The 11,510-nt window shown below is 45.5% G+C and overlaps 1 protein-coding gene across 2 annotated transcripts in view; it reads left to right on the plus strand.

The window, feature by feature from the left end:
* ppp1r21 (protein phosphatase 1, regulatory subunit 21) overlaps nt 1-11,241 on the plus strand; it is a 55,964-nt gene extending 44,723 nt beyond the window's left edge. For both annotated transcript variants that reach the window (XM_059566891.1, XM_059566890.1), the window contains exons 18-22: nt 1,347-1,382; nt 1,492-1,602; nt 4,779-4,877; nt 4,950-5,078; nt 10,824-11,241. In XM_059566891.1, the coding sequence (XP_059422874.1) occupies nt 1,347-1,382; nt 1,492-1,602; nt 4,779-4,877; nt 4,950-5,078; nt 10,824-10,853 (405 nt within the window). In that variant the 3' untranslated portion in view covers nt 10,854-11,241. The remainder of the gene's footprint in view (nt 1-1,346; nt 1,383-1,491; nt 1,603-4,778; nt 4,878-4,949; nt 5,079-10,823) is intronic.
* The last annotated feature ends 269 nt before the right edge of the window (nt 11,242-11,510 follow it).

Below are 11,510 nucleotides of genomic sequence, written 5' to 3' on the forward strand. Positions count from 1 at the left end.
GTGATGTTAGCTCTAATGCTGCAATAGCATTTCATGATGTATAAGAAGAATTCATGTAAGGTTGTGAGAAAATATTTGGTTTTCTAGAAAGACCCTTTAAGTGGATAAATGTATACTGGATCAAAGCGTTGTCGCGCAAGAGACTATAAGGAGTGGATAAACCTTTTCAATTTCATGAAATGTTTAACAACCAAATGTTATCTTCACCTTTACTACAAAAGGGCAGTTAGCTGGTATCTTTTATTTAATTTCATGTCAACAGGTTTGTTTTGTTAAAATGTAACTTTATAATTGTAATTTATTTTCAATCATATAATTATTATAGCACTTAAAATATGTTGCATATAAAGAGTTTGTTTCAGACAGTTAAAGGGTTGGGTATATTGTGTACATCAGTGGTTCCCAACCTTTATTCTACCGGGCTGCACTATGGTCCAAGTAATATTATAGCCTAAATATTATGATATCTAATCGATTACATTCATTGAAATAAATGAATAATTCTACTCCTCATAAATAAAACACCTGATGTTGTCGGGAGCAGACCAATTTTGTGAAATTCGGCTTGAAAGGAGTGACAGCACAATGAAGTTACGAATGTAAGATGCATTCTGTAAGACGCACTCGGGAGCATGACTTGACGTGTGACATTGCAGAAAATGTGCGTTCACAAATGTAGCCTATGTTGATCCACATATGGAAATCACTTTTTAATTTAATAATATGAGGTTCTCTCAAGAGATTTTTTGTCACATTTCTTCAGTTAAGGATGATTGCGGTTTAGTATGAGTGTTTTCATTTGCCCTGAACTTCAAGTGAGTTGTGGGGCAAACCGAAAATCCAGCCCTCTCCTTCACTACTGATACTGCGACTGTTCTTGTTTGTATGTGTCAATTCGCTGACATTTTCCACATTTCTTTTTTCTCCCCAAAAACAAATTTGTCCATTCCGATGCTCCATTTTACCGAACTAATGGCTGTAGATGACTATTTGAATTGAATTCTGCCAAAGTGCGCGCTTGTATGTGTTCGTTAAATGCGTAACGTTATGTGAGTAAGTCTGCTCATGTCTGAAAATAATATATGAAAAACTAAATAATTTCACATAAAGACTTTAGGCTATGGCTTATATTTCTTTAGTACATTTTTAAATTAATGTAAAAACTCAAATTAATTGTAAAACTGAAAATTATTTTTATAAGTTGTGTTCAGCACGGTGGGTTGAGAACCACTGGTGTACATGATCAGGATGGTACCACCTCATTTTGAGCCAGGAAAAACCCTGAAATAAATGCATTATTGAACTGTTTCTGTCTGTAATGTGTAATGATGTTTCTGTATTGTCAGATCGGGATGCTGACCGTCACTCCCTGCAGCGAGAGCGTATGTATTCATGTTCATTCCCTTCATTAACCGTATCTGCTCACTCATTCCTGCTGTATGAATATGAATCATGAGGTTGTGTGTGTGTGTGTGTGTGTGTGTGCCGTAGGCTGCAGATCTGGAGTCTGATCTGATCAAGCATCATTACATGATCCGTGTGTCAGAGCTCACCACTCAGCTGCAGCTGTGTGACAGTAAAGCCGTCCACTTCCACGCTGAGGTCAGTCATCACAACACACTTCCAACATACTTGCTGACCTCTGATCGACACGCTGACCTCTGATCGAAACTTTGACCTCTGATCGACACGCTGACCCCTGATCGACACGCTGACCCCTGATCGAAACGCTGACCTCTGATCGACACGCTGACCTCTGATCGAAACGCTGACCTCTGATCGACACGCTGACCTCTGATCGACACGCTGACCTCTGATCGAAACTTTGACCTCTGATCGACACGCTGACCCCTGATCGACACGCTGACCCCTGATCGAAACGCTGACCTCTGATCGACACGCTGAGCCCTGATCGACACGCTGAACTCTGATCGAAACGCTGACCTCTGATCGACACGCTGACCTCTGATCGACACGCTGACCTCTGATCGACACGCTGACCCCTGATCGACACGCTGACCCCTGATCGACACGCTGACCTCTGATCGAAACGCTGACCTCTGATCGAAACGCTGACCTCTGATCGAAACTCTGACCTCTGATCGAAAACCCTGACCTCTGATCGACACGCTGAACTCTGATCGAAACGCTGACCTCTGATCGACACGCTGAGCCCTGATCGACACGCTGACCTCTGATCGACACGCTGACCTCTGATCGACACGCTGACCTCTGATCGAAACTTTGACCTCTGATCGACACGCTGACCCCTGATCGACACGCTGACCCCTGATCGAAACGCTGACCTCTGATCGACACGCTGAGCCCTGATCGACACGCTGACCTCTGATCGAAACGCTGACCTCTGATCGACACGCTGACCTCTGATCGAAACTTTGACCTCTGATCGACACGCTGACCCCTGATCGACACGCTGACCCCTGATTGAAACGCTGACCTCTGATCGAAACGCTGACCTCTGATCGACACGCTGACCTCTGATCGACACGCTGACCTCTGATCGAAACGCTGACCTCTGATCGACACGCTGACCTCTGATCGACACGCTGAACTCTGATCGACACGCTGACCTCTGATCGACACGCTGACCTCTGATCGCAACGCTGACCTCTGATCGACACGCTGACCTCTGATCGAAACGCTGACCCCTGATCGACACGCTGACCCCTGATCGTCACGCTGACCTCTGATCGACACTCTGACCTCTGATCGAAACGCTGACCTCTGATCGAAACTCTGACCTCTGATCGAAAACCCTGACCTCTGATCGACACGCTGACCCCTGATCGACACTCTGACCTCTGATCGACACGCTGACCCCTGATCGACACGCTGACCTCTGATCGAAACGCTGACCCCTGATCGAAACGCTGACCTCTGATCGACACTCTGACCTCTGATTGAAATGCTGACCCCTTATCGACACGCTGACCTCTGATTGACACGCTTCGACACGCTGACCCCTGATTGACACGCTGACCCCTGATTGACACGCTGACCCCTGATTGACACGCTGACCCCTGATCGACACGCTGACCCCTGATCGACACGCTGACCCCTGATCCGCACGCTGACCTCTGATGCCACGCTGACCTCTGACCCCTGATTGACATGCTGACCCCTGATCGACACGCTGACCTCTGATCGACACGCTGACCCCTGATCCGCACGCTGACCTCTGATGCCACGCTGACCTCTGACCCCTGATTGACACGCTGACCCCTGATCGACACGCTGACCCCTGATCCGCACGCTGACCTCTGATGCCACGCTGACCTCTGACCCCTGATTGACACGCTGACCCCTGATCGACACGCTGACCTCTGATCGACACGCTGACCCCTGATCGACACGCTGACCCCTGATCCGCACGCTGACCTCTGATGCCACGCTGACCTCTGACCCCTGATTGACACGCTGACCCCTGATCGACACGCTGACCCCTGATCGTCACGCTGACCTCTGATCGACACTCTGACCTCTGATCGAAACTCTGACCTCTGATCGAAAACCCTGACCTCTGATCGACACGCTGACCTCTGATCGACACGCTGACCCCTGATCGACACGCTGACCTCTGATCGAAACGCTGACCCCTGATCGAAACGCTGACCTCTGATCGACACTCTGACCTCTGATTGAAATGCTGACCCCTTATCGACACGCTGACCTCTGATTGACACGCTTCGACACGCTGACCCCTGATCGACACGCTGACCCCTGATCGACACGCTGACCTCTGATCAACACGCTGACACCTGATCCGCACGCTGACCTCTGATGCCACGCTGACCTCTGACCCCTGATTGACACGCTGACCCCTGATCGACACGCTGACCCCTGATCGACACGCTGACCTCTGATGCCACGCTGACCTCTGATCGACACGCTGACCTCTGATCGACACGCTGACCCCTGATCGGCACGCTGACCCCTGATCGACACGCTGACCTCTGATCGACACGCTGACCCCTGATCGACACGCTGACCTCTGATCGACACTCTGACCTCTGATCGACACGCTGACCCCTGATCGACACGCTGACCCCTGATCCGCACGCTGACCCCTGATCGGCACGCTGACCTCTGATCGACACGCTGACCTCTGATCGAAACGCTGACCTCTGATCGACACGCTGACCTCTGATCCGCACGCTGACCTCTGATCGACACGCTGACCTCTGATCGACACGCTGACCTCTGATCGGCACGCTGACCTCTGATCGACACGCTGACCTCTGATCGACACGCTGACCCCTGATCGACACACTGACCCCTGATCGGCACGCTGACCTCTGATCGGCACGCTGACCTCTGATCGACACGCTGACCTCTGATCGACACGCTGACCTCTGATCGACACGCTGACCTCTGATCGAAACGCTGACCTCTGATCGACACGCTGACCCCTGATCCGCACGCTGACCTCTGATCGACACGCTGACCTCTGATCGGCACGCTGACCTCTGATCGACACGCTGACCTCTGATCGACACGCTGACCCCTGATCGGCACGCTGTTGCAGGTCTTTCAGTTGTACTCTGTTTCAGTGTGTATATGATGGTAGTGTTGTGTGTAGCTGCTGAAGTAGCTCTGGACATGACGTTTGTGTGTTCATGCCTGAAAAGAGTTTGTGTATCAGAAAAACCATGCAATTCAGTCATACAGAGAACATGCTGTTATTAGCTAGGCTTTGACTGACTGTTGTCTAATGATGTCCAGAGCTTTATTTGAGATGATCGTGTCTTGTGTTCCAGTGTCGAGCTGTGGCCAAACGCCTGGCGATGGCAGAGAAGTCCCGCGAGACGCTGACGGAGGAGCTGAAGCTGGCTCATCAGAACATCACACGCTTACAGGTATGCCTAGCATCAGCTCTCCTGACTCTTGTGTGCTGTTGTGTTCGTCTGACACGCTCTGCTCTGCTTCAGGACGAGCTCAGCACCACCAAGAGGAGCTATGAAGATCAGCTGAGCATGATGAGTGACCACCTGTGCAGCATGAACGACACGCTCAGCAAGCAGCGCGACGAGATCGACACACTCAAGCTCGCCTCCAAGGTCAGCCCACAGCCAGATCAGAGTCCACTTCCGTTTAAAACTCGTCAGGAATTACCATATACTTCTTATAGCCAATAAACTCTTCTAGCTGAACATCTGAGCTGATCAGCTGCTCGGTGATTCTGTCAGTTTCTGTCATTTTCTGTGATCTTTGGACACGTAAGATGTAGTTGAACTATAAATACTGTGTTTCAGACCTCAGTCTCCTCCTCACTGGAGAATTTGCTGAAACCAGCTGCCAAAATGATTCATTTTCTACATACTCCACATTATCAGACTGGAAACAAGCTAGATCTCAAACCCGTCACGACAGAAGCGGTCGTTTGTTTAGCCTCTGTTTAAAGATGCATCCATATTTGACTGAATTTGTAATATATAGCTGGGTAATATTATAGTGTACATTTTGAGATGAAATAAGAAATCATGCAGTTGAGATTAACTGTAGTATACATCACTTTGTGTGAATATACTGTTTGTATGGAGGTAAAATTGGGTATACTTTCAGCAGTTGTATAATTTGTTATTATTTATTAATTTGAGGTATTAAATGGTTATAGTTGTCACACTGATATGGTTAAAGGGTTAGTTTTTGGCCAAAATCAGCATTCTGTCATCTTTCTTGTTCATTCTTTCATCGGTTCAACACAAAAGAAGATATTCTAAAGAATGTGGGTAACCAAACCGTTGCTGGTAGCCATTAACATCCATACTATGGTTAAAAAGAGTTTAAGTGAGTAGGGTGCATTAGCTGTGCTCTGTGGTGTGGAGCTCATGGGAACAACATGAGGACGAGTCTGTGATGATGGAGTGACCAGGTTTGGCTGAATGATCCCTTAATTCTTCACTGACAGACATTATCCTGCTGCTGCTTTTCAGTATAGAAACTAGGGCTGGGTAGAAAAATATAGATTTCTTTTTTTTTTTTTTTTGTTAAACAATATTGATTCCCAAGAATGGATTAGTCTAGCCTGTTTTCAGTTAATGAACAGAACATTGTAGCGTGTCTCCCATCCAATAAATGACAGTAAGCTTTGTTACTCTTCATATGAAACAAGATATATTGTGTGTGTGTGTGTATATATATATATATATATATATATTAATTTTTTTTTTTTTTTTTTTTTTACAATACTCAAATAGCATTATCTTTCTAACATCCACCCGTTTTTCATTCACGGGAATAAGCACACTAATCTTCCAATCAAATACATATTAGTTTGTATACAGGGAACTAGTTATTTATATTTCTAAGCTGAAACAGCAGGAGACCAGGAGCTGGGCTTCTCTCAGACTCTGGGCTGATATTATGATGATCTTCGTGATGCCCTTGTGTGTGTGACGGGGAGGAGGAGGATGTCATAATCTGGGCCTGGAATGTGTGGTCCACTTCAAGAGGACGAGGAGGATGCCATCCTCTCTTCTGACTCCTCTCATCCTCTTCGGGTTTCAGATCTGAAGTTACTCTAAGAACTAATCTTTTGTTCCTGAGGTCAGAGACACAACAATCATATCAGTGGGATTGTTAGTGTTCTTTCCACCATCAGAGGAAGAGTGATTCCACTCGTCTCTTGGGCTGATAATTATCTGGATAGACCGATTTCACATCAGCGGTGGTAAATGTGATTGTAATGTGTTACAGCCTCCACTGAACTTCATGCCCACTGCACAGAGATGGATTCTCCCTGAGCACTGTTCAGGAGCGTTTCTGTTCACTGGGTGTCACCGCACACATTTGATTTGATGTGACCGGCTCATCTCTGACTGATGAAGTGCTCTTCATTCAGGTCCTTCTCACATTTTAGATTTCAGAAGCGAAATATACAAAAATGAGGTATAGTGGGGGAAATATTGAATTGACCACCTGCTGATTTTGTACGTTTGCCCACTTACAAAGAAATAAAGGGTCTGTAATTTTTATGGGAGGTTTATTTTAACATTTAGAGACTGAATACCAACCAAAAAAAAAAACACATTATATAAAGGTTGGAAATTAATTTTGCATTTCAGTGAGTGAAAGAATAATTTGATCCCAAAGAAACATGATTTAGTCTATTAGGCGAGCACAGAGGTTTGCACACTGGAGACCCGTCCATGACCCATCTTCAGTGTCTGAGGGAACGAGGTCCTCCTCCAAGACTTTACCGTCCATGATCCGTCCATCTGCAGAATGCACCATTTAACATATTCATTACTTTTTACTTTGAAGATGGCGCCGCACATGGCTGCTTCAGTGCTTGGCTCTCCAGTGTTTGTACTGTTTGTGTTCGTTTTTCCTGTTTTTTGTTTAACAAACACGATCAGTTTCACCAGGGATGAACTGCTGAACATTCGGCAGAACACACCACATGATATTTTTCCGGATTTCTATTATACAGACGTTTTACTGAACATTGTTATCGGAGGAGCAGCGGCGCTGATCAAGCGCTTCAGGACGCGCAGACGGGGAAAGCGAGCGGGAGCGCTCGTCAGATTCAGGAAGCGCGGATTTCGAAAGCCGTTGCCTAGCATCCATCTCGCAAATCTCCGCTCTCTACCCAACAAAACGGACGAACTCCTTCTGCTCTCTCGGACAAATAAGGATTTCTCTCACTCTGCTGCTCTGTGTTTCACGGAAACCTGGCTGAATGACGCCATACCGGACAGCGCGCTCCATCTGCCGGGCTTTCAGCTGTTTAGAGCGGACCGCGACACAGAATCAACGGGGAAATCGCGCGGCGGCGGGACATGCTTTTACATCAATGAACGGTGGTGTACAGATGTAACTGTATTAAAGAAGATGTGCTGTCCTGATCTAGAAACGCAGTTTATCAACTGCAAGCCGTTCTATTCGCCGCGGGAGTTTCAGTCGTTCATTCTGGTTAGTGTTTACATCCCTCCTCAAGCGCAAGTAAGTCTGGCTTTACAGAAACTCGCTGATCAGATCACAGACACAGAACAACAACACCCGGACTCTGTTTTAATCATTCTTGGGGACTTTAATAAAGCCAATCTCTCCCGTGAACTGCCAAAATACAGACAGCATGTTACCTGTCCCACCAGAGACAGTAATATACTGGATCACTGTTACACCACAATAAAGGATGCATATCACTCTGTTCCACGAGCAGCTTTGGGACGTTCTGATCACTGTCTGGTTCATCTTATACCGACCTACAAGCAGAAACTTAAATCTGCTAAACCTGTAGTAAAGACTGTGAAGAGATGGACCAGCGAAACAGAGCAGGATTTACAATCTTGTTTTGACATCACAGACTGGAGCATTTTTGAAGCTGCTACCACCGATCTGGACGAACTCACAGAGACTGTAACATCCTATATTAGTTTCTGTGAGGATATATGCATTCCTACCAGGACTTATTTAACATTCAACAATGATAAACCATGGTTTACAGTAAAACTCGGACACCTTCGTCAGGCCAAAGAGGATGCCTACAGAAATGGGGACAGGGTCTTGTACAATCAGGCCAGGAACACACTGAACAAAGAGATTAGAGCGGCTAAAAAGACCTATGCTAAAAAGTTGGAAGACCAGTTTACTTCCAACGACTCTACTTCAGTTTGGAGAGGACTGAGAGCCATCACAAACTACAAGACACCATCCCCTTGCACTGAGGCTAATCAACGACTTGCTAACGACCTGAATGAGTTTTATTGTAGATTTGAAACCCCCAACACCCACTCTGACCATCTCCCTACACAACCATTAACCCCTCCTGCAATCCCCCTCTCCATACCTCCTGCTCTTCAAATCTGTGAAGATGATGTGCGCCAGGTCTTCAAGAAAAACAAAAGAAGAAAAGCACCAGGCCCAGATGGCGTTACACCAGCCTGTCTGAAAATCTGTGCTGACCAGCTGGCCCCCATCTTTTCACAGATCTTCAACAGATCTCTGGAGTTGTGTGAAGTGCCTTCCTGCTTCAAACGCTCAACCATAATCCTCATTCCAAAGAAACCCAAGATAACAGGACTTAACGACTACAGACCTGTGGCTCTAACGTCTGTCGTCATGAAGTCGTTTGAAAAACTGGTTCTGGCTCATCTGAAGGACATCACTGGACCCTTACTGGACCCCCTGCAGTTTGCGTACCGAGCAAACAGGTCCGTGGATGATGCAATCAACATGGCATTGCACTTCATCCTGCAACATCTGGACAAAACAGGGACTTATGTGAGGATCCTGTTTGTGGACTTTAGTTCGGCTTTCAACACCATCATCCCAACAACCCTCCAGACCAAACTGACCCAGCTCTCTGTTCCTAGCTCTATCTGTCAGTGGATCACCAGCTTTCTGACAGATAGGCAACAGTTAGTGAGACTGGGGAAATTCATGTCAAACAGCTGCTCCACCAACAGTGGTGCCCCTCAGGGATGTGTTCTCTCCCCTCTGCTCTTCTCCCTGTACACCAACGACTGCACCTCTAAAGACCCCTCTGTCAAGCTCCTGAAGTTTGCAGATGACACTACAGTCATCGGCCTCATCCAGGACGGTGACGAGTCTGCTTACAGACAGGAGGTTGAGCAGCTGGCTGTCTGGTGCAGTCTTAACAACCTGGAGCTGAACACGCTCAAAACAGTGGAGATGACTGTGGACTTTAGGAGAAACCCCCCTGCACTTTCCCCACTCACCATCATGAACAGCACTGTGGCTGCAGTGGAGTCATTCAGATTCCTGGGAACCACCATCTCTCAGGACCTGAAGTGGGACAATCACATTGACTCCATTGTGAAAAAAGCCCAACAAAGGTTGTACTTCCTTCGCCAGCTGAGGAAGTTTAACCTGCCACAGGAGCTGCTGAAACAGTTCTACTCAGCCGTCATTGAGTCAGTCCTGTGTACCTCAATTACTGTCTGGTTTGGTTCAGCAACAAAATCAGATATCAGAAGACTACAGAGAACTGTTCGGACTGCTGAAAGGATTATTTGTGCTCCTCTGCCCACCCTCCAAGAACTGTACACATCCAGAGTGAGGAAAAGGACTCAGAAAATCACTCTGGATCCCTCACATCCAAGTCACCCCATCTTTGAACTTTTGCCATCTGGCCGGCGCCTCAGAGCCGCAAATACAAGAACAGCAAGGCACAAGAATAGTTTCTTCCCCCAGGCAATCTACCTCATGAACAGTTAAATGTTTCCCACTTAAACTTATGCAAAAATGTGCAATATCCTTATATTTATTTGTTACCCCTCCATCCTAGAACATTCCTGCATCTCACTCAATCCTATTCCATTATCATTTATAGCACAATTGTTTATACACTTATTTATTTGCCAATTTGTAATTCTCCTGTAATTTTTTTTATTTTTTTATTTATTTTTCGTCTGTGTGTTGTTGTCTCTGTTTACTGGAAGCTTATGTCACTAAAACAAATTCCTTGTATGCGCAAGCATACTTGGCAATAAAGCTCTTTCTGATTCTGATTCTGATATCAGTCTTACTGTTCTTCAGTAAGTTTTTTTTTTTTATATTTTAACAAATCTGTCAAGTTTTTATGACCGCTACCATAAAAAAAAATAAAAAAAATAAAATTGGAGTAGAAATATAACTGCTGTAACTGTACCTGACACAAATCCAAAATCAATATTGAATCAAATCAGAATCAGACTGAATGCTATCATGAAAACTGTCAATACCCAGTCCTAATAGTTTGGTTTTGATTAAAAGACTCGTCTGTAATAATGAAACTTTGCTAAATGTGATGTTTGAATGATTAATTGAGGGAACTCTGTTCTGCTGGACTCTTGCAGGGAAACTCAAAGAAGAACAAGAGCCGATAATGAGGACAGAAGTCTGTCTCTGTGACGGCAAACATTCCCACCGAACACCAGACATGTGACCGGAAGCAGCTGATCTCCAGAGGAGCCACGTCTCTGTCTGTGTGTGTGTGTGTGTGTGTTTAATGGTGAAATTACAACATCTGTTTCTCCTCACACAGATGTGTATTAGAGAATTAATGACTTGCAAACACACAAGTCCGTTTTAATTCTGCGTGTGTGATTAATTCAGAGGTAAAATCATGGTAAACCTGTGTACTTTTTTCCAAACAAATATACTGAAGAAATCGTCTGCATGAGAAGGGTCCATGTGAATGAACACATTGAATATACAGTGATTTTCCTGCTTCATTTCCTCAGAAAATATTAAACCATGTTTTTATGTTCCAAATCTATTGTCGTTGTCTAGAGTACATGAGGACGTATATCACAGATTATTGTGCAGTAGAGTATGATGTGCTCTGAAAGTGTCATGATCATCTTAGTCTCTTATTTCTCTTTATATGGATCTGTTTAGCAGCACAGTGTACTGGATTCAACCAAAATCAAGACAATAAAGCTGGAAACTCAGTCATTTTGCCTTCAGTTTTTTCATTTCAGTATTTCAGCCCAATGTTTATCTTAAGAGGACTAAAGTTAAAATAAAAAAAATAAAAAAAG

Source organism: Carassius carassius, chromosome 14 (assembly GCF_963082965.1).
Source record: "Carassius carassius chromosome 14, fCarCar2.1, whole genome shotgun sequence".
In the NCBI taxonomy this organism is placed as follows: Eukaryota; Metazoa; Chordata; class Actinopteri; order Cypriniformes; family Cyprinidae; genus Carassius; species Carassius carassius.